Below are 20,368 nucleotides of genomic sequence, written 5' to 3' on the forward strand. Positions count from 1 at the left end.
AGATTAAACTCGGCAATGCGCCTAGATAACAGGGAGTCCCAGTTAGCGCATAAGACTGCGCAGTAGCGCACAATTAGCGTTCGTCGGTATAGTCGACACGCTTTCCTTGCCCGGTCCATGTGTCAACACCAGAGGCTTGCTCCCGCTGCTCTTTCGATGCATGCCGCAGTGCGTTACGATCGCCAGAACGGCTGAGAAAAGCCCAGGGCACGTAATTGCACGCTCGGCTCCTGTTGCCACGAGCGAGGGAAGTATTCGTGCGAAGTTTTGCATTCGGGAGCGGCTGCATACACTACAGTATAAAGGAGGCTATTACACTACATAAGCGCTTCGAAAAGTGTATTTCTCGCCATCGGCCATACCATGCTGAATACGCCGGTTCTCGTCCGATCACCGAAGCTAAGCAGCATTGGGCTCGGTCAGTACTTGGGAGGGAGATCACCTGGGAACACCGAGTGCTGATGGCACTTCTTTTGCATTTTTTTCGTCTCTAACGCTTTTTTTTTGCCTCATAGTTATATCATTTATCCGATATGCCTCGTGCAACTGTAGGAGGTTTCGCGTTATTGTTATAAATAACACATTCCCACTGGCAATGTACGTACGTGCGGACGCGAAATTCCGTGCACGCGTGCTTGCGGCAAAACTGAAAAGCGACCGCCCGGCTGTCATTCTGACGTCTACGGCGGCGTGTACAGTGCAGATTAAACTCGGCAATGCGCCTAGATAACAGGGAGTCCCAGTTAGCGCATAAGACTGCGCAGTAGCGCACAATTAGCGTTCATCGATATAGTCGACACGCTTTCCTTGCCCGGTCCATGTGTCAACACCAGAGGCTTGCTCCCGCTGCTCTTTCGATGCATGCCGCAGTGCGTTACGATCGCCAGAACGGCTGAGAAAAGCCCAGGGCACGTAATTGCACGCTCGGCGCCTGTTGCCACGAGCGAGGGAAGTATTCGTGCGAAGTTTTGCATTCGGGAGCGCCTGCATACACTACAGTATAAAGGAGGCTATGACACTACATAAGCGCTTCGAAAAGTGTATTTCTCGCCATCGGCCATACCATGCTGAATACGCCGGCTCTCGTCCGATCACCGAAGCTAAGCAGCATTGGGCTCGGTCAGTACTTGGGAGGGAGACCACCTGGGAACACCGAGTGCTGATGGCACTTCTTTTGCATTTTTTTCGTCTCTAACGCTTTTTTTTTGCCTCATAGTTATATCATTTATCCGATATGCCTCGTGCAACTGTAGGAGGTTTAGCGTTATTGTTATAAATAACACATTCCCACTGGCAATGTACGTACGTGCGGACGCGAAATTCCGTGCACGCGTGCTTGCGGAAAAACTGAAAAGCGACCGCCCGGCTGTCATTCTGACGTCTACGGCGGCGTGTACAGTGCAGATTAAACTCGGCAATGCGCCTAGATAACAGGGAGTCCCAGTTAGCGCATAAGACTGCGCAGTAGCGCACAATTAGCGTTCATCGATATAGTCGACACGCTTTCCTTGCCCGGTCCATGTGTCAACAGCACAGGCTTGCTCCCGCTGCTCTTTCGATGCATGCCGCAGTGCGTTACGATCGCCAGAACGGCTGAGAAAAGCCCAGGGCACGTAATTGCACGCTCGGCGCCTGTTGCCACGAGCGAGGGAAGTATTCGTGCGAAGTTTTGCATTCGGGAGCGGCTGCATACACTACAGTATAAAGGAGGCTATGACACTACATAAGCGCTTCGAAAAGTGTATTTCTCGCCATCGGCCATACCATGCTGAATACGCCGGTTCTCGTCCGATCACCGAAGCTAAGCAGCATTGGGCTCGGTCAGTACTTGGGAGGGAGACCACCTGGGAACACCGAGTGCTGATGGCACTTCTTTTGCATTTTTTTCGTCTCTAAAGCTTTTTTTTTGCCTCATAGTTATATCATTTATCCGATATGCCTCGTGCAACTGTAGGAGGTTTCGCGTTATTGTTATAAATAAAACATCCCCACTGGCAATGTACGTACGTGCGGACGCGAAATTCCGAGCACGCGTGCTTGCGGCAAAACTGAAAAGCGACCGCCCGGCTGTCATTCTGACGTCTACGGCGGCGTGTACAGTGCAGATTAAACTCGGCAATGCGCCTAGATAACAGGGAGTCCCAGTTAGCGCATAAGACTGCGCAGTAGCGCACAATTAGCGTTCATCGATATAGTCGACACGCTTTCCTTGCCCGGTCCATGTGTCAACACCAGAGGCTTGCTCCCGCTGCTCTTTCGATGCATGCCGCAGTGCGTTACGATCGCCAGAACGGCTGAGAAAAGCCCAGGGCACGTAATTGCACGCTCGGCGCCTGTTGCCACGAGCGAGGGAAGTATTCGTGCGAAGTTTTGCATTCGGGAGCGCCTGCATACACTACAGTATAAAGGAGGCTATGACACTACATAAGCGCTTCGAAAAGTGTATTTCTCGCCATCGGCCATACCATGCTGAATACGCCGGTTCTCGTCCGATCACCGAAGCTAAGCAGCATTGGGCTCGGTCAGTACTTGGGAGGGAGACCACCTGGGAACACCGAGTGCTGATGGCACTTCTTTTGCATTTTTTTCGTCTCTAACGCTTTTTTTTTGCCTCATAGTTATATCATTTATCCGATATGCCTCGTGCAACTGTAGGAGGTTTCGCGTTATTGTTATAAATAACACATTCCCACTGGCAATGTACGTACGTGCGGACGCGAAATTCCGTGCACGCGTGCTTGCGGCAAAACTGAAAAGCGACCGCCCGGCTTCCCGGCTGTCATTCTGACGTCTACGGCGGCGTGTACAGTGCAGATTAAACTCGGCAATGCGCCTAGATAACAGGGAGTCCCAGTTAGCGCATAAGACTGCGCAGTAGCGCACAATTAGCGTTCATCGATATAGTCGACACGCTTTCCTTGCCCGGTCCATGTGTCAACACCAGAGGCTTGCTCCCGCTGATCTTTCGATGCATGCCGCAGTGCGTTACGATCGCCAGAACGGCTGAGAAAAGCCCAGGGCACGTAATTGCACGCTCGGCGCCTGTTGCCACGAGCGAGGGAAGTATTCGTGCGAAGTTTTGCATTCGGGAGCGCCTGCATACACTACAGTATAAAGGAGGCTATGACACTACATAAGCGCTTCGAAAAGTGTATTTCTCGCCATCGGCCATACCATGCTGAATACGCCGGTTCTCGTCCGATCACCGAAGCTAAGCAGCATTGGGCTCGGTCAGTACTTGGGAGGGAGACCACCTGGGAACACCGAGTGCTGATGGCACTTCTTTTGCATTTTTTTCGTCTCTAAAGCTTTTTTTTTGCCTCATAGTTATATCATTTATCCGATATGCCTCGTGCAACTGTAGGAGGTTTCGCGTTATTGTTATAAATAACACATTCCCACTGGCAATGTACGTACGTGCGGACGCGAAATTCCGAGCACGCGTGCTTGCGGCAAAACTGAAAAGCGACCGCCCGGCTGTCATTCTGACGTCTACGGCGGCGTGTACAGTGCAGATTAAACTGGGCAATGCGCCTAGATAACAGGGAGTCCCAGTTAGCGCATAAGACTGCGCAGTAGCGCACAATTAGCGTTCATCGATATAGTCGACACGCTTTCCTTGCCCGGTCCATGTGTCAACACCAGAGGCTTGCTCCCGCTGCTCTTTCGATGCATGCCGCAGTGCGTTACGATCGCCAGAACGGCTGAGAAAAGCCCAGGGCACGTAATTGCACGCTCGGCGCCTGTTGCCACGAGCGAGGGAAGTATTCGTGCGAAGTTTTGCATTCGGGAGCGGCTGCATACACTACAGTATAAAGGAGGCTATTACACTACATAAGCGCTTCGAAAAGTGTATTTCTCGCCATCGGCCATACCATGCTCGATTCGACTTCCGGCCACCGAGCGTGACGGACGCGTTATCATGAGCTCCGTCGGAGCGGTTTCAGCGGCCCAGTCGGGCCGCGGTAACAGGTTTTTTGCGGCTACTGCCGAAGATTATCAGGTTATTCTGCCCAATCTGCCATCCGGACGCATCGTCGCCAACACCGTTTTCATGCACGGCGATCCAAGAGCCCGGCCCTATCGTGTTGAAGACTACCGGGACACTTTGGCCAACCTTGGTGCGCTTCCCGACGTTGTGGCGTTGGGGGCGTATCAAATGAACCACGTGTGGGCTGTGACAATGACAACTGCTGATGCTGCTCAGAAGCTGCTGTTGGCCGTCGACGTGAAGGTAAAGGATCGCCCATGTTTGCTCATTGATCCGAATAACCGAGAGGTTCGCGTAAAGGTGCACTGGTTGCTGCATGGCGTTACCGACGAAGACGTTCGCGTGGCACTGTCGCCCTACGGGAAGGTGTTGGAAGTGACCCGGGAGAAGTGGCGGGCGCTCGGTGTCACTGAAAAAGGGTCGACGACTCGTACAGTTGGCCTAAAATTGCATGCCGACGTCAAAATAGACGATATTCCGCATCAGATCAAGATAGCCGGAGAGCTAACTCTTGTTGTTGTGCCGGGCCGCGCTCCTCTGTGTCTGCGCTGCAAGAGCACCGGGCACATACGTCGCGACTGCAAAGTGCCGCGCTGTAGTCGTTGTCGTCGTTTCGGCCACGTCGATGCTGATTGCGCAAAGACGTACGCCAGCGTAGCCGGACCAGTGCAGGCAAACGACATATCGGACCACCTGATGGACGAGGAAGACTCAGAGGAAACAGCAAGGACGAGCCGTAACCTGGTTACGCAAGGTGCATCGTCGAACTTTCAAGGGGACGCACTAATTGACGGCGGAGATAAACCCGCAGACAAGCGGCGACATGACGACGCAGAAGGCGGGAACGAGAAGGATGAGGCAAGCACTACGGGCCACCCCTCTCCCGGAGGAGGCGAGAAACCACCCACCGAGCCGGCACCAGTCACCGTGATGGACAGCGACAGTATTAGTGCCGCTGCAAAGCGACCTCACGACGCAGGCGAAAATGGGAAGGAGCTTAGTGTCGTTGCTGCAGACGAGCCGCCAGCCAAGACGACTGTTGGACGGCGTCCTTCTTTTCGACCGCTGCCGAACACTTCGGCGGCGCGCAAGACGGCGGAAACGCCGCCTATGCCGCCGTGAGGACCGCCCTGTGCTAGCACACTCCGGATCAAACCGCAGTTGTGAGGTAAGCGCCGTGCCCCCGGTTTTCTTTCCCGCCTTGCTATGATGACTATGGATAAGTCCATTCGCGTGGCAACATTAAATGTCCGAGGGCTTGCCTCAAGGAGGAAGCAGAGTCAACTGTACCGCCTGTTAAGCGACTTTGACCTTGACATTCTAGCAGTGCAGGAGACGAAAGTCGAGGGCGACGTGGAAACCGGGGGCATGGTGCAGCAATTCGTAGCGCGATACTGTGCTATTGTGAGCCATTCCGTGGGATATTCTTCAGGCTGCGCATTGTTGGTCCGACATAGTCTAGGAGCTAAAATAGAAGCCGTTACGTCATGCACGTCAGGACGGTTTATTGTATGTGATTTCTTGTTATCGTCCTTGGAGTGGCGTGTCATCTGTTTGTATGCGCCGACTGTTGCCGGGGAAAGGTGCAGGTTTTTTGAACAGCTAAAACAGTATACCCAGTGTAATAGGTTGGTCATTCTTATTGGTGATTTCAACTGCGTTCTTTCATCCCGGGACAAAACTAGCACCCGACCGTACAAGGATGCAAGCACGACTGCCCTAAATGAAATAATAGGGAACAGTAGTTTGGCGGATGTGGCTGAATGCCTTGGTGGTGGAAGAAATACGCAGTACACCCATTTTCAGGCTTCGAGCCACGCTCGTTTGGATAGAGCATACGTAAGCCTTGATTTGGTACCCTTTTGCAAGGAGTACCGAGTGAGCGCTGTTTCATTTACTGATCACTGCTTAGTCAGTTTTCTAGTAGCAAGCACGAAAGAAAGGAAAAGAAGCTTCGAGTGGCAGTTATGGAAATTGAATTCAAAATTACTGGATGATGAAATTTTTATGGCAGACGTGACGACGCAAGTTGATGCAATGAAACATATGGGTAATACGACGTACAGAGAAAAATGGGAGAACTTCAAGCAGACAGTTAAAATGAAAGCATTGGAGCGGGCGAGCGCTATACGCAGACAAAAGGGGGCAGAGGAAAAAACGATGCGCAGAAACTTGGAAAAATTGATCAGTGAAGAGTGTAGTAGACCCGGCATGTTCATGGACGATATTCGCGCACTAAAGCATAAAATAGAACAGTACGACATCGAAAGATACCACGGTGCTCTGGTGCGAGCGAGAGCTGAAAAGCTGATAGCGGGGGAAGTTCCATCAAAAAGAGCGTTGGGCGCAGAAAAGTGGCACGCGCGGCGCAATCAGATAGTGGAAATTGAAGTTGGTGGAAAAGTTAGTGACACAGCAGAAGATATTGAGCGCGCTTTCTTCGAGCACTACAGTGGGTTATTTGCCAACTGCTCAGTTGACATTGATCGTTTCAAGAAGGACTTCCTTTGGTTGATGCCCAGCCTAGACGACAGTACGAAGGAACTATTGGAGGCAGCTATCTCAGTAGAGGAGGTGGAAAACGCTATTGAAAGCTTGCAGCCGGGGAAGTCTCCGGGCCCGGATGGTCTGACCTCAGCCTTTTACAAACGTCTAAAAGGAATAATTTCACCAGTTTTAGCTGCTGTCTATAATGAGGCATTCGATCTCAATGTACTGCCGCCGTCCTTCACATCCTCCCACACTGTTCTTATACCGAAATCAGAAGACCCCTCTGTATTGCGCAGAGTAACTTCTTACCGTCCAATTTGCCTCACAAATGGAGACTATAAGATAATGATGAAAATTTTGGCTAAGCGATTGCAGACAGTCATTACTGACCTGGTGGGGCCGCATCAAACGTGCGGAATTAAAGGCCGATCTATTTTCTCAAATATACATGTAGCGCGTAGTATCCTTGAGTGCTGCGACGCAATGGGCACACAAGTGGCAATGATCCAAATTGATCTGGAGAAAGCTTTCGATAGGGTGCCTCATGAAATTCTTCTGTGCATTCTAGATCATGTGAATGTGGGTAGAATTATTCGAGGCGGGGTCGCCATGGCGTACCAGGATTGCACGACAAGTCTAATTGTCAACAAGGTTGTGGGTACACGCATTCCAGTCAAACGCTCGGTGCGCCAGGGTTGCCCTCTTTCGCCACTGTTGTTTTGTTTGTATATAGAGTCATTTTGTTTGAGCGTGATACAGAGCGATTGTATGCGCGGTTTTAAACTACATCAGTTAGAAGTCCGACTGTTGGCTTATGCGGATGATATAGCCATGTTTTGTAATGATTACGACAGTGTAACACAGGCTGTTAAGTGTGTTAAAAGTTTTTGTGCGGCCAGTGGCAGCGCGGTAAACTGGAGTAAGTGCCTGGGATTCTGGCACGGGGATTGGCCGGAGGCCCCAGACACTTTTGCCAACATGAGTTTTACTACGACTCCTGTTAAATACTTGGGAGTTCCTCTTGAGTGTTACAAAGACAGCGAAGCCTACTGGAGGAGTGAAGTGGATAAAATGAGGGAAAGAGTGAATAAATGGAATGGCTGGAATTGGTCAATGTTCTCGAGAGCCACAATTTGCAACATATTTTTAGTGAGCAAACTTTGGTATGTCCTTCAAGTCTTGCATTGCTCCAGGGTTCATATCCAAAAATTTCATCGGGTGTTTGCAGTGTTCGTGTGGGCATCTTCCTGGGAAAGATCAAGCCGCACCAATTTATTTCTACGAGTTCGAAATGGAGGACTCAGTTTGTCACATTTGTTTTTGAGACAGGTTGTCAATCGGTATTTATTTCTTCGGGACGTTAAGCACCCGTTTCTACACACTGTCTGTCAACTTCGCCTGGGGAAGCACTTGCCTAATATGGTTGTCTCTGCTGGCAGTATGCCCGGTGGAGTGCATGGTTTTCTACGCGAAGTTGTGGTTTCATGTAGGTTTTTGATGGCGCGGTTTTCACTGCAATACCTGAGTGAAGTCAACCGGAAAAAACTGTATAAAGACCTCTGTAGTGTGGTTCTCCCCGTGCCTTTATATCGGTCCCTTTACAGGGAAGGTATAGGTAACAAGGTACTAAAGCGTGTTAAGGCAATGTTAGTCCCGTCTGGTGTTAAGACTTTCTTTTTCAAATTACACACTGGAACTCTGACTGTCAAACCGTGGATGGCTGAAAAAGGTTTTTTTGTTCCCTGGGGTACTCACTGTATAATATGCAGAAAGGAGGAGACAATTGAGCATGTGTTCCTTGAATGCTGGGATGCTGTGTTCCTTTGGGATGTGCTTCAGCGCACAATCAAAAAAGAATTTCCGCTTGATGGGTACGGAATTCGCTACTTGCCAATTGAAAGTGATGACGGTACCCCATTTGATTTGATCATGCTAATAGCCCTACACAGTATTTGGAAATGCAGAATGGCAGTAAGGCACGCCGATCTCGATGCAAGACCGGCACGTCAATATTTCAAAGAAAGCATAAGCAACTTTGTTCAGGAGAAAAAGATGCTGGAATGTAGTCCACAGTGGCTATCACGTGTTGAGTTATTATTGGCGATGAAGGAATTTTAGTATGAGCGTGACCGCACAAGCTGGGCGGCCGTTGTTTTAACAAAGATGTTGATTGTGTTTTAGTGCTTATGTATGAATATGTGTTTTCTTTTCATGTGGGTCAAAATACCGGCAATAAAGAAAAAAAAAAAAGGCCATACCATGCTGAATACGCCGGTTCTCGTCCGATCACCGAAGCTAAGCAGCATTGGGCTCGGTCAGTACTTGGGAGGGAGACCACCTGGGAACACCGAGTGCTGATGGCACTTCTTTTGCATTTTTTTCGTCTCTAAAGCTTTTTTTTTTGCCTCATAGTTATATCATTTATCCGATATGCCTCGTGCAACTGTAGGAGGTTTCGCGTTATTGTTATAAAAAACACATTCCCACTGGCAATGTACGTACGTGCGGACGCGAAATTCCGAGCACGCGTGCTTGCGGCAAAACTGAAAAGCGACCGCCCGGCTGTCATTCTGACGTCTACGGCGGCGTGTACAGTGCAGATTAAACTGGGCAATGCGCCTAGATAACAGGGAGTCCCAGTTAGCGCATAAGACTGCGCAGTAGCGCACAATTAGCGTTCATCGATATAGTCGACACGCTTTCCTTGCCCGGTCCATGTGTCAACACCAGAGGCTTGCTCCCGCTGCTCTTTCGATGCATGCCGCAGTGCGTTACGATCGCCAGAACGGCTGAGAAAAGCCCAGGGCACGTAATTGCACGCTCGGCGCCTGTTGCCACGAGCGAGGGAAGTATTCGTGCGAAGTTTTGCATTCGGGAGCGGCTGCATACACTACAGTATAAAGGAGGCTATGACACTACATAAGCGCTTCGAAAAGTGTATTTCTCGCCATCGGCCATACCATGCTGAATACGCCGGTTCTCGTCCGATCACCGAAGCTAAGCAGCATTGGGCTCGGTCAGTACTTGGGAGGGAGACCACCTGGGAACACCGAGTGCTGATGGCACTTCTTTTGCATTTTTTTCGTCTCTAACGCTTTTTTTTTTTGCCTCATAGTTATATCATTTATCCGATATGCCTCGTGCAACTGTAGGAGGTTTCGCGTTATTGTTATAAATAACACATTCCCACTGGCAATGTACGTACGTGCGGACGCGAAATTCCGTGCACGCGTGCTTGCGGCAAAACTGAAAAGCGACCGCCCGGCTGTCATTCTGACGTCTACGGCGGCGTGTACAGTGCAGATTAAACTCGGCAATGCGCCTAGATAACAGGGAGTCCCAGTTAGCGCATAAGACTGCGCAGTAGCGCACAATTAGCGTTCATCGATATAGTCGACACGCTTTCCTTGCCCGGTCCATGTGTCAACACCAGAGGCTTGCTCCCGCTGCTCTTTCGATGCATGCCGCAGTGCGTTACGATCGCCAGAACGGCTGAGAAAAGCCCAGGGCACGTAATTGCACGCTCGGCGCCTGTTGCCACGAGCGAGGGAAGTATTCGTGCGAAGTTTTGCATTCGGGAGCGCCTGCATACACTACAGTATAAAGGAGGCTATGACACTACATAAGCGCTTCGAAAAGTGTATTTCTCGCCATCGGCCATACCATGCTGAATACGCCGGCTCTCGTCCGATCACCGAAGCTAAGCAGCATTGGGCTCGGTCAGTACTTGGGAGGGAGACCACCTGGGAACACCGAGTGCTGATGGCACTTCTTTTGCATTTTTTTCGTCTCTAACGCTTTTTTTTGCCTCATAGTTATATCATTTATCCGATATGCCTCGTGCAACTGTAGGAGGTTTCGCGTTATTGTTATAAATAACACATTCCCACTGGCAATGTACGTACGTGCGGACGCGAAATTCCGTGCACGCGTGCTTGCGGAAAAACTGAAAAGCGATCGCCCGGCTGTCATTCTGACGTCTACGGCGGCGTGTACAGTGCAGATTAAACTCGGCAATGCGCCTAGATAACAGGGAGTCCCAGTTAGCGCATAAGACTGCGCAGTAGCGCACAATTAGCGTTCATCGATATAGTCGACACGCTTTCCTTGCCCGGTCCATGTGTCAACAGCACAGGCTTGCTCCCGCTGCTCTTTCGATGCATGCCGCAGTGCGTTACGATCGCCAGAACGGCTGAGAAAAGCCCAGGGCACGTAATTGCACGCTCGGCGCCTGTTGCCACGAGCGAGGGAAGTATTCGTGCGAAGTTTTGCATTCGGGAGCGGCTGCATACACTACAGTATAAAGGAGGCTATGACACTACATAAGCGCTTCGAAAAGTGTATTTCTCGCCATCGGCCATACCATGCTGAATACGCCGGTTCTCGTCCGATCACCGAAGCTAAGCAGCATTGGGCTCGGTCAGTACTTGGGAGGGAGACCACCTGGGAACACCGAGTGCTGATGGCACTTCTTTTGCATTTTTTTCGTCTCTAACGCTTTTTTTTTTGCCTCATAGTTATATCATTTATCCGATATGCCTCGTGCAACTGTAGGAGGTTTCGCGTTATTGTTATAAATAACACATTCCCACTGGCAATGTACGTACGTGCGGACGCGAAATTCCGTGCACGCGTGCTTGCGGCAAAACTGAAAAGCGACCGCCCGGCTGTCATTCTGACGTCTACGGCGGCGTGTACAGTGCAGATTAAACTCGGCAATGCGCCTAGATAACAGGGAGTCCCAGTTAGCGCATAAGACTGCGCAGTAGCGCACAATTAGCGTTCATCGATATAGTCGACACGCTTTCCTTGCCCGGTCCATGTGTCAACACCAGAGGCTTGCTCCCGCTGCTCTTTCGATGCATGCCGCAGTGCGTTACGATCGCCAGAACGGCTGAGAAAAGCCCAGGGCACGTAATTGCACGCTCGGCGCCTGTTGCCACGAGCGAGGGAAGTATTCGTGCGAAGTTTTGCATTCGGGAGCGCCTGCATACACTACAGTATAAAGGAGGCTATGACACTACATAAGCGCTTCGAAAAGTGTATTTCTCGCCATCGGCCATACCATGCTGAATACGCCGGCTCTCGTCCGATCACCGAAGCTAAGCAGCATTGGGCTCGGTCAGTACTTGGGAGGGAGACCACCTGGGAACACCGAGTGCTGATGGCACTTCTTTTGCATTTTTTTCGTCTCTAACGCTTTTTTTTTGCCTCATAGTTATATCATTTATCCGATATGCCTCGTGCAACTGTAGGAGGTTTAGCGTTATTGTTATAAATAACACATTCCCACTGGCAATGTACGTACGTGCGGACGCGAAATTCCGTGCACGCGTGCTTGCGGAAAAACTGAAAAGCGACCGCCCGGCTGTCATTCTGACGTCTACGGCGGCGTGTACAGTGCAGATTAAACTCGGCAATGCGCCTAGATAACAGGGAGTCCCAGTTAGCGCATAAGACTGCGCAGTAGCGCACAATTAGCGTTCATCGATATAGTCGACACGCTTTCCTTGCCCGGTCCATGTGTCAACAGCACAGGCTTGCTCCCGCTGCTCTTTCGATGCATGCCGCAGTGCGTTACGATCGCCAGAACGGCTGAGAAAAGCCCAGGGCACGTAATTGCACGCTCGGCGCCTGTTGCCACGAGCGAGGGAAGTATTCGTGCGAAGTTTTGCATTCGGGAGCGGCTGCATACACTACAGTATAAAGGAGGCTATGACACTACATATGCGCTTCGAAAAGTGTATTTCTCGCCATCGGCCATACCATGCTGAATACGCCGGTTCTCGTCCGATCACCGAAGCTAAGCAGCATTGGGCTCGGTCAGTACTTGGGAGGGAGACCACCTGGGAACACCGAGTGCTGATGGCACTTCTTTTGCATTTTTTTCGTCTCTAACGCTTTTTTTTTGCCTCATAGTTATATCATTTATCCGATATGCCTCGTGCAACTGTAGGAGGTTTCGCGTTATTGTTATAAATAACACATTCCCACTGGCAATGTACGTACGTGCGGACGCGAAATTCCGTGCACGCGTGCTTGCGGCAAAACTGAAAAGCGACCGCCCGGCTTCCCGGCTGTCATTCTGACGTCTACGGCGGCGTGTACAGTGCAGATTAAACTCGGCAATGCGCCTAGATAACAGGGAGTCCCAGTTAGCGCATAAGACTGCGCAGTAGCGCACAATTAGCGTTCATCGATATAGTCGACACGCTTTCCTTGCCCGGTCCATGTGTCAACACCAGAGGCTTGCTCCCGCTGATCTTTCGATGCATGCCGCAGTGCGTTACGATCGCCAGAACGGCTGAGAAAAGCCCAGGGCACGTAATTGCACGCTCGGCGCCTGTTGCCACGAGCGAGGGAAGTATTCGTGCGAAGTTTTGCATTCGGGAGCGCCTGCATACACTACAGTATAAAGGAGGCTATGACACTACATAAGCGCTTCGAAAAGTGTATTTCTCGCCATCGGCCATACCATGCTGAATACGCCGGTTCTCGTCCGATCACCGAAGCTAAGCAGCATTGGGCTCGGTCAGTACTTGGGAGGGAGACCACCTGGGAACACCGAGTGCTGATGGCACTTCTTTTGCATTTTTTTCGTCTCTAAAGCTTTTTTTTTGCCTCATAGTTATATCATTTATCCGATATGCCTCGTGCAACTGTAGGAGGTTTCGCGTTATTGTTATAAATAACACATTCCCACTGGCAATGTACGTACGTGCGGACGCGAAATTCCGAGCACGCGTGCTTGCGGCAAAACTGAAAAGCGACCGCCCGGCTGTCATTCTGACGTCTACGGCGGCGTGTACAGTGCAGATTAAACTGGGCAATGCGCCTAGATAACAGGGAGTCCCAGTTAGCGCATAAGACTGCGCAGTAGCGCACAATTAGCGTTCATCGATATAGTCGACACGCTTTCCTTGCCCGGTCCATGTGTCAACACCAGAGGCTTGCTCCCGCTGCTCTTTCGATGCATGCCGCAGTGCGTTACGATCGCCAGAACGGCTGAGAAAAGCCCAGGGCACGTAATTGCACGCTCGGCGCCTGTTGCCACGAGCGAGGGAAGTATTCGTGCGAAGTTTTGCATTCGGGAGCGGCTGCATACACTACAGTATAAAGGAGGCTATTACACTACATAAGCGCTTCGAAAAGTGTATTTCTCGCCATCGGCCATACCATGCTCGATTCGACTTCCGGCCACCGAGCGTGACGGACGCGTTATCATGAGCTCCGTCGGAGCGGTTTCAGCGGCCCAGTCGGGCCGCGGTAACAGGTTTTTTGCGGCTACTGCCGAAGATTATCAGGTTATTCTGCCCAATCTGCCATCCGGACGCATCGTCGCCAACACCGTTTTCATGCACGGCGATCCAAGAGCCCGGCCCTATCGTGTTGAAGACTACCGGGACACTTTGGCCAACCTTGGTGCGCTTCCCGACGTTGTGGCGTTGGGGGCGTATCAAATGAACCACGTGTGGGCTGTGACAATGACAACTGCTGATGCTGCTCAGAAGCTGCTTTTGGCCGTCGACGTGAAGGTAAAGGATCGCCCATGTTTGCTCATTGATCCGAATAACCGAGAGGTTCGCGTAAAGGTGCACTGGTTGCTGCATGGCGTTACCGACGAAGACGTTCGCGTGGCACTGTCGCCCTACGGGAAGGTGTTGGAAGTGACCCGGGAGAAGTGGCGGGCGCTCGGTGTCACTGAAAAAGGGTCGACGACTCGTACAGTTGGCCTAAAATTGCATGCCGACGTCAAAATAGACGATATTCCGCATCAGATCAAGATAGCCGGAGAGCTAACTCTTGTTGTTGTGCCGGGCCGCGCTCCTCTGTGTCTGCGCTGCAAGAGCACCGGGCACATACGTCGCGACTGCAAAGTGCCGCGCTGTAGTCGTTGTCGTCGTTTCGGCCACGTCGATGCTGATTGCGCAAAGACGTACGCCAGCGTAGCCGGACCAGTGCAGGCAAACGACATATCGGACCACCTGATGGACGAGGAAGACTCAGAGGAAACAGCAAGGACGAGCCGTAACCTGGTTACGCAAGGTGCATCGTCGAACTTTCAAGGGGACGCACTAATTGACGGCGGAGATAAACCCGCAGACAAGCGGCGACATGACGACGCAGAAGGCGGGAACGAGAAGGATGAGGCAAGCACTACGGGCCACCCCTCTCCCGGAGGAGGCGAGAAACCACCCACCGAGCCGGCACCAGTCACCGTGATGGACAGCGACAGTATTAGTGCCGCTGCAAAGCGACCTCACGACGCAGGCGAAAATGGGAAGGAGCTTAGTGTCGTTGCTGCAGACGAGCCGCCAGCCAAGACGACTGTTGGACGGCGTCCTTCTTTTCGACCGCTGCCGAACACTTCGGCGGCGCGCAAGACGGCGGAAACGCCGCCTATGCCGCCGTGAGGACCGCCCTGTGCTAGCACACTCCGGATAAAACCGCAGTTGTGAGGTAAGCGCCGTGCCCCCGGTTTTCTTTCCCGCCTTGCTATGATGACTATGGATAAGTCCATTCGCGTGGCAACATTAAATGTCCGAGGGCTTGCCTCAAGGAGGAAGCAGAGTCAACTGTACCGCCTGTTAAGCGACTTTGACCTTGACATTCTAGCAGTGCAGGAGACGAAAGTCGAGGGCGACGTGGAAACCGGGGGCATGGTGCAGCAATTCGTAGCGCGATACTGTGCTATTGTGAGCCATTCCGTGGGATATTCTTCAGGCTGCGCATTGTTGGTCCGACATAGTCTAGGAGCTAAAATAGAAGCCGTTACGTCATGCACGTCAGGACGGTTTATTGTATGTGATTTCTTGTTATCGTCCTTGGAGTGGCGTGTCATCTGTTTGTATGCGCCGACTGTTGCCGGGGAAAGGTGCAGGTTTTTTGAACAGCTAAAACAGTATACCCAGTGTAATAGGTTGGTCATTCTTATTGGTGATTTCAACTGCGTTCTTTCATCCCGGGACAAAACTAGCACCCGACCGTACAAGGATGCAAGCACGACTGCCCTAAATGAAATAATAGGGAACAGTAGTTTGGCGGATGTGGCTGAATGCCTTGGTGGTGGAAGAAATACGCAGTACACCCATTTTCAGGCTTCGAGCCACGCTCGTTTGGATAGAGCATACGTAAGCCTTGATTTGGTACCCTTTTGCAAGGAGTACCGAGTGAGCGCTGTTTCATTTACTGATCACTGCTTAGTCAGTTTTCTAGTAGCAAGCACGAAAGAAAGGAAAAGAAGCTTCGAGTGGCAGTTATGGAAATTGAATTCAAAATTACTGGATGATGAAATTTTTATGGCAGACGTGACGACGCAAGTTGATGCAATGAAACATATGGGTAATACGACGTACAGAGAAAAATGGGAGAACTTCAAGCAGACAGTTAAAATGAAAGCATTGGAGCGGGCGAGCGCTATACGCAGACAAAAGGGGGCAGAGGAAAAAACGATGCGCAGAAACTTGGAAAAATTGATCAGTGAAGAGTGTAGTAGACCCGGCATGTTCATGGACGATATTCGCGCACTAAAGCATAAAATAGAACAGTACGACATCGAAAGATACCACGGTGCTCTGGTGCGAGCGAGAGCTGAAAAGCTGATAGCGGGGGAAGTTCCATCAAAAAGAGCGTTGGGCGCAGAAAAGTGACACGCGCGGCGCAATCAGATAGTGGAAATTGAAGTTGGTGGAAAAGTTAGTGACACAGCAGAAGATATTGAGCGCGCTTTCTTCGAGCACTACAGTGGGTTATTTGCCAACTGCTCAGTTGACATTGATCGTTTCAAGAAGGACTTCCTTTGGTTGATGCCCAGCCTAGACGACAGTACGAAGGAACTATTGGAGGCAGCTATCTCAGTAGAGGAGGTGGAAAACGCTATTGAAAGCTTGCAGCCGGGGAAGTCTCCGGGCCCGGATGGTCTGACCTCAGCCTTTTACAAACGTCTAAAAGGAATAATTTCACCAGTTTTAGCTGCTGTCTATAATGAGGCATTCGATCTCAATGTACTGCCGCCGTCCTTCACATCCTCCCACACTGTTCTTATACCGAAATCAGAAGACCCCTCTGTATTGCGCAGAGTAACTTCTTACCGTCCAATTTGCCTCACAAATGGAGACTATAAGATAATGATGAAAATTTTGGCTAAGCGATTGCAGACAGTCATTACTGACCTGGTGGGGCCGCATCAAACGTGCGGAATTAAAGGCCGATCTATTTTCTCAAATATACATGTAGCGCGTAGTATCCTTGAGTGCTGCGACGCAATGGGCACACAAGTGGCAATGATCCAAATTGATCTGGAGAAAGCTTTCGATAGGGTGCCTCATGAAATTCTTCTGTGCATTCTAGATCATGTGAATGTGGGTAGAATTATTCGAGGCGGGGTCGCCATGGCGTACCAGGATTGCACGACAAGTCTAATTGTCAACAAGGTTGTGGGTACACGCATTCCAGTCAAACGCTCGGTGCGCCAGGGTTGCCCTCTTTCGCCACTGTTGTTTTGTTTGTATATAGAGTCATTTTGTTTGAGCGTGATACAGAGCGATTGTATGCGCGGTTTTAAACTACATCAGTTAGAAGTCCGACTGTTGGCTTATGCGGATGATATAGCCATGTTTTGTAATGATTACGACAGTGTAACACAGGCTGTTAAGTGTGTTAAAAGTTTTTGTGCGGCCAGTGGCAGCGCGGTAAACTGGAGTAAGTGCCTGGGATTCTGGCACGGGGATTGGCCGGAGGCCCCAGACACTTTTGCCAACATGAGTTTTACTACGACTCCTGTTAAATACTTGGGAGTTCCTCTTGAGTGTTACAAAGACAGCGAAGCCTACTGGAGGAGTGAAGTGGATAAAATGAGGGAAAGAGTGAATAAATGGAATGGCTGGAATTGGTCAATGTTCTCGAGAGCCACAATTTGCAACATATTTTTAGTGAGCAAACTTTGGTATGTCCTTCAAGTCTTGCATTGCTCCAGGGTTCATATCCAAAAATTTCATCGGGTGTTTGCAGTGTTCGTGTGGGCATCTTCCTGGGAAAGATCAAGCCGCACCAATTTATTTCTACGAGTTCGAAATGGAGGACTCAGTTTGTCACATTTGTTTTTGAGACAGGTTGTCAATCGGTATTTATTTCTTCGGGACGTTAAGCACCCGTTTCTACACACTGTCTGTCAACTTCGCCTGGGGAAGCACTTGCCTAATATGGTTGTCTCTGCTGGCAGTATGCCCGGTGGAGTGCATGGTTTTCTACGCGAAGTTGTGGTTTCATGTAGGTTTTTGATGGCGCGGTTTTCACTGCAATACCTGAGTGAAGTCAACCGGAAAAAACTGTATAAAGACCTCTGTAGTGTGGTTCTCCCCGTGCCTTTATATCGGTCCCTTTACAGGGAAGGTATAGGTAACAAGGTACTAAAGCGTGTTAAGGCAATGTTAGTCCCGTCTGGTGTTAAGACTTTCTTTTTCAAATTACACACTGGAACTCTGACTGTCAAACCGTGGATGGCTGAAAAAGGTTTTTTTGTTCCCTGGGGTACTCACTGTATAATATGCAGAAAGGAGGAGACAATTGAGCATGTGTTCCTTGAATGCTGGGATGCTGTGTTCCTTTGGGATGTGCTTCAGCGCACAATCAAAAAAGAATTTCCGCTTGATGGGTACGGAATTCGCTACTTGCCAATTGAAAGTGATGACGGTACCCCATTTGATTTGATCATGCTAATAGCCCTACACAGTATTTGGAAATGCAGAATGGCAGTAAGGCACGCCGATCTCGATGCAAGACCGGCACGTCAATATTTCAAAGAAAGCATAAGCAACTTTGTTCAGGAGAAAAAGATGCTGGAATGTAGTCCACAGTGGCTATCACGTGTTGAGTTATTATTGGCGATGAAGGAATTTTAGTATGAGCGTGACCGCACAAGCTGGGCGGCCGTTGTTTTAACAAAGATGTTGATTGTGTTTTAGTGCTTATGTATGAATATGTGTTTTCTTTTCATGTGGGTCAAAATACCGGCAATAAAAAAAAAAAAAGGCCATACCATGCTGAATACGCCGGTTCTCGTCCGATCACCGAAGCTAAGCAGCATTGGGCTCGGTCAGTACTTGGGAGGGAGACCACCTGGGAACACCGAGTGCTGATGGCACTTCTTTTGCATTTTTTTCGTCTCTAACGCTTTTTTTTTTGCCTCATAGTTATATCATTTATCCGATATGCCTCGTGCAACTGTAGGAGGTTTCGCGTTATTGTTATAAATAACACATTCCCACTGGCAATGTACGTACGTGCGGACGCGAAATTCCGTGCACGCGTGCTTGCGGCAAAACTGAAAAGCGACCGCCCGGCTGTCATTCTGACGTCTACGGCGGCGTGTACAGTGCAGATTAAACTCGGCAATGCGCCTAGATAACAGGGAGTCCCAGTTAGCGCATAAGACTGCGCAGTAGCGCACAATTAGCGTTCATCGATATAGTCGACACGCTTTCCTTGCCCGGTCCATGTGTCAACACCAGAGGCTTGCTCCCGCTGCTCTTTCGATGCATGCCGCAGTGCGTTACGATCGCCAGAACGGCTGAGAAAAGCCCAGGGCACGTAATTGCACGCTCGGCGCCTGTTGCCACGAGCGAGGGAAGTATTCGTGCGAAGTTTTGCATTCGGGAGCGCCTGCATACACTACAGTACAAAGGAGGCTATGACACTACATAAGCGCTTCGAAAAGTGTATTTCTCGCCATCGGCCATACCATGCTGAATACGCCGGCTCTCGTCCGATCACCGAAGCTAAGCAGCATTGGGCTCGGTCAGTACTTGGGAGGGAGACCACCTGGGAACACCGAGTGCTGATGGCACTTCTTTTGCATTTTTTTCGTCTCTAACGCTTTTTTTTTTGCCTCATAGTTATATCATTTATCCGATATGCCTCGTGCAACTGTAGGAGGTTTCGCGTTATTGTTATAAATAACACATTCCCACTGGCAATGTACGTACGTGCGGACGCGAAATTCCGTGCACGCGTGCTTGCGGAAAAACTGAAAAGCGACCGCCCGGCTGTCATTCTGACGTCTACGGCGGCGTGTACAGTGCAGATTAAACTCGGCAATGCGCCTAGATAACAGGGAGTCCCAGTTAGCGCATAAGACTGCGCAGTAGCGCACAATTAGCGTTCATCGATATAGTCGACACGCTTTCCTTGCCCGGTCCATGTGTCAACAGCACAGGCTTGCTCCCGCTGCTCTTTCGATGCATGCCGCAGTGCGTTACGATCGCCAGAACGGCTGAGAAAAGCCCAGGGCACGTAATTGCACGCTCGGCGCCTGTTGCCACGAGCGAGGGAAGTATTCGTGCGAAGTTTTGCATTCGGGAGCGGCTGCATACACTACAGTATAAAGGAGGCTATGACACTACATAAGCGCTTCGAAAAGTGTATTTCTCGCCATCGGCCATACCATGCTGAATACGCCGGTTCTCGTCCGATCACCGAAGCTAAGCAGCATTGGGCTCGGTCAGTACTTGGGAGGGAGACCACCTGGGAACACCGAGTGCTGATGGCACTTCTTTTGCATTTTTTTCGTCTCTAAAGCTTTTTTTTTGCCTCATAGTTATATCATTTATCCGATATGCCTCGTGCAACTGTAGGAGGTTTCGCGTTATTGTTATAAATAACACATTCCCACTGGCAATGTACGTACGTGCGGACGCGAAATTCCGAGCACGCGTGCTTGCGGCAAAACTGAAAAGCGACCGCCCGGCTTCCCGGCTGTCATTCTGACGTCTACGGCGGCGTGTACAGTGCAGATTAAACTCGGCAATGCGCCTAGATAACAGGGAGTCCCAGTTAGCGCATAAGACTGCGCAGTAGCGCACAATTAGCGTTCATCGATATAGTCGACAC

At 50.4% G+C, this 20,368-nt stretch overlaps 2 protein-coding genes, 13 non-coding genes and 2 pseudogenes across 15 annotated transcripts; all 17 read left to right on the plus strand.

Annotated features, from left to right (window-relative positions):
• Positions 1-348: 348 nt before the first annotated feature.
• On the plus strand, positions 349-467 carry LOC144131168 (5S ribosomal RNA). The gene has a single exon (XR_013314585.1). It is a non-coding gene; the product is annotated as a 5S ribosomal RNA (ribosomal RNA).
• Positions 468-1,049: 582 nt separating this feature from the next.
• On the plus strand, positions 1,050-1,168 carry LOC144131244 (5S ribosomal RNA). Its single transcript, XR_013314661.1, has one exon. It is a non-coding gene; the product is annotated as a 5S ribosomal RNA (ribosomal RNA).
• A 582-nt stretch (positions 1,169-1,750) lies between these two features.
• On the plus strand, positions 1,751-1,869 carry LOC144130638 (5S ribosomal RNA). Its single transcript, XR_013314166.1, has one exon. It is a non-coding gene; the product is annotated as a 5S ribosomal RNA (ribosomal RNA).
• A 582-nt stretch (positions 1,870-2,451) lies between these two features.
• Positions 2,452-2,570, plus strand: LOC144130649 (5S ribosomal RNA). Its single transcript, XR_013314167.1, has one exon. It is a non-coding gene; the product is annotated as a 5S ribosomal RNA (ribosomal RNA).
• Positions 2,571-3,160: 590 nt separating this feature from the next.
• On the plus strand, positions 3,161-3,279 carry LOC144130661 (5S ribosomal RNA). The gene has a single exon (XR_013314168.1). It is a non-coding gene; the product is annotated as a 5S ribosomal RNA (ribosomal RNA).
• Positions 3,280-3,922: 643 nt separating this feature from the next.
• On the plus strand, positions 3,923-5,132 carry LOC144130131 (uncharacterized). The gene has a single exon (XM_077664145.1). It carries the CDS (start codon positions 3,923-3,925, stop codon positions 5,111-5,113), a length of 1,191 nt encoding a protein of 396 aa, XP_077520271.1. The 3' UTR covers positions 5,114-5,132.
• A 3,593-nt stretch (positions 5,133-8,725) lies between these two features.
• On the plus strand, positions 8,726-8,844 carry LOC144130639 (5S ribosomal RNA; annotated as a pseudogene).
• A 583-nt stretch (positions 8,845-9,427) lies between these two features.
• On the plus strand, positions 9,428-9,546 carry LOC144130670 (5S ribosomal RNA). Its single transcript, XR_013314169.1, has one exon. It is a non-coding gene; the product is annotated as a 5S ribosomal RNA (ribosomal RNA).
• A 584-nt stretch (positions 9,547-10,130) lies between these two features.
• On the plus strand, positions 10,131-10,249 carry LOC144131245 (5S ribosomal RNA). The gene has a single exon (XR_013314662.1). It is a non-coding gene; the product is annotated as a 5S ribosomal RNA (ribosomal RNA).
• A 581-nt stretch (positions 10,250-10,830) lies between these two features.
• On the plus strand, positions 10,831-10,949 carry LOC144130674 (5S ribosomal RNA). The gene has a single exon (XR_013314173.1). It is a non-coding gene; the product is annotated as a 5S ribosomal RNA (ribosomal RNA).
• A 583-nt stretch (positions 10,950-11,532) lies between these two features.
• LOC144131246 (5S ribosomal RNA) lies at positions 11,533-11,651 on the plus strand. The gene has a single exon (XR_013314663.1). It is a non-coding gene; the product is annotated as a 5S ribosomal RNA (ribosomal RNA).
• Positions 11,652-12,233: 582 nt separating this feature from the next.
• LOC144130686 (5S ribosomal RNA) lies at positions 12,234-12,352 on the plus strand. The gene has a single exon (XR_013314180.1). It is a non-coding gene; the product is annotated as a 5S ribosomal RNA (ribosomal RNA).
• Positions 12,353-12,942: 590 nt separating this feature from the next.
• LOC144130698 (5S ribosomal RNA) lies at positions 12,943-13,061 on the plus strand. Its single transcript, XR_013314183.1, has one exon. It is a non-coding gene; the product is annotated as a 5S ribosomal RNA (ribosomal RNA).
• Positions 13,062-13,704: 643 nt separating this feature from the next.
• LOC144129513 (uncharacterized) lies at positions 13,705-16,466 on the plus strand. The gene is made up of 2 exons (XM_077663671.1): positions 13,705-14,891; positions 16,433-16,466. The coding sequence occupies exons 1-2, from the start codon at positions 13,705-13,707 to the stop codon at positions 16,464-16,466; spliced, it is 1,221 nt and encodes a 406-aa protein (XP_077519797.1).
• A 2,038-nt stretch (positions 16,467-18,504) lies between these two features.
• LOC144130640 (5S ribosomal RNA) lies at positions 18,505-18,623 on the plus strand (annotated as a pseudogene).
• A 583-nt stretch (positions 18,624-19,206) lies between these two features.
• Positions 19,207-19,325, plus strand: LOC144131247 (5S ribosomal RNA). The gene has a single exon (XR_013314664.1). It is a non-coding gene; the product is annotated as a 5S ribosomal RNA (ribosomal RNA).
• Positions 19,326-19,908: 583 nt separating this feature from the next.
• On the plus strand, positions 19,909-20,027 carry LOC144130709 (5S ribosomal RNA). The gene has a single exon (XR_013314184.1). It is a non-coding gene; the product is annotated as a 5S ribosomal RNA (ribosomal RNA).
• Positions 20,028-20,368: the final 341 nt, after the last annotated feature.

The sequence above is a fragment of the Amblyomma americanum genome, chromosome 4 (assembly GCF_052857255.1).
Source record: "Amblyomma americanum isolate KBUSLIRL-KWMA chromosome 4, ASM5285725v1, whole genome shotgun sequence".
In the NCBI taxonomy this organism is placed as follows: Eukaryota; Metazoa; Arthropoda; class Arachnida; order Ixodida; family Ixodidae; genus Amblyomma; species Amblyomma americanum.

Bases quoted from the DNA above. Each gene is read 5' to 3' on its own strand.
- LOC144129513 (XM_077663671.1), top strand. From the start codon at position 13,705: ATGAGCTCCGTCGGAGCGGTTTCAGCGGCCCAGTCGGGCCGCGGTAAC. The intron at 14,892-16,432 runs GTGAGGACCGCC...AACGTCTAAAAG, and splicing joins GAAACGCCGCCTATGCCGCC to GAATAATTTCACCAGTTTTA.
- LOC144130131 (XM_077664145.1), top strand. From the start codon at position 3,923: ATGAGCTCCGTCGGAGCGGTTTCAGCGGCCCAGTCGGGCCGCGGTAAC.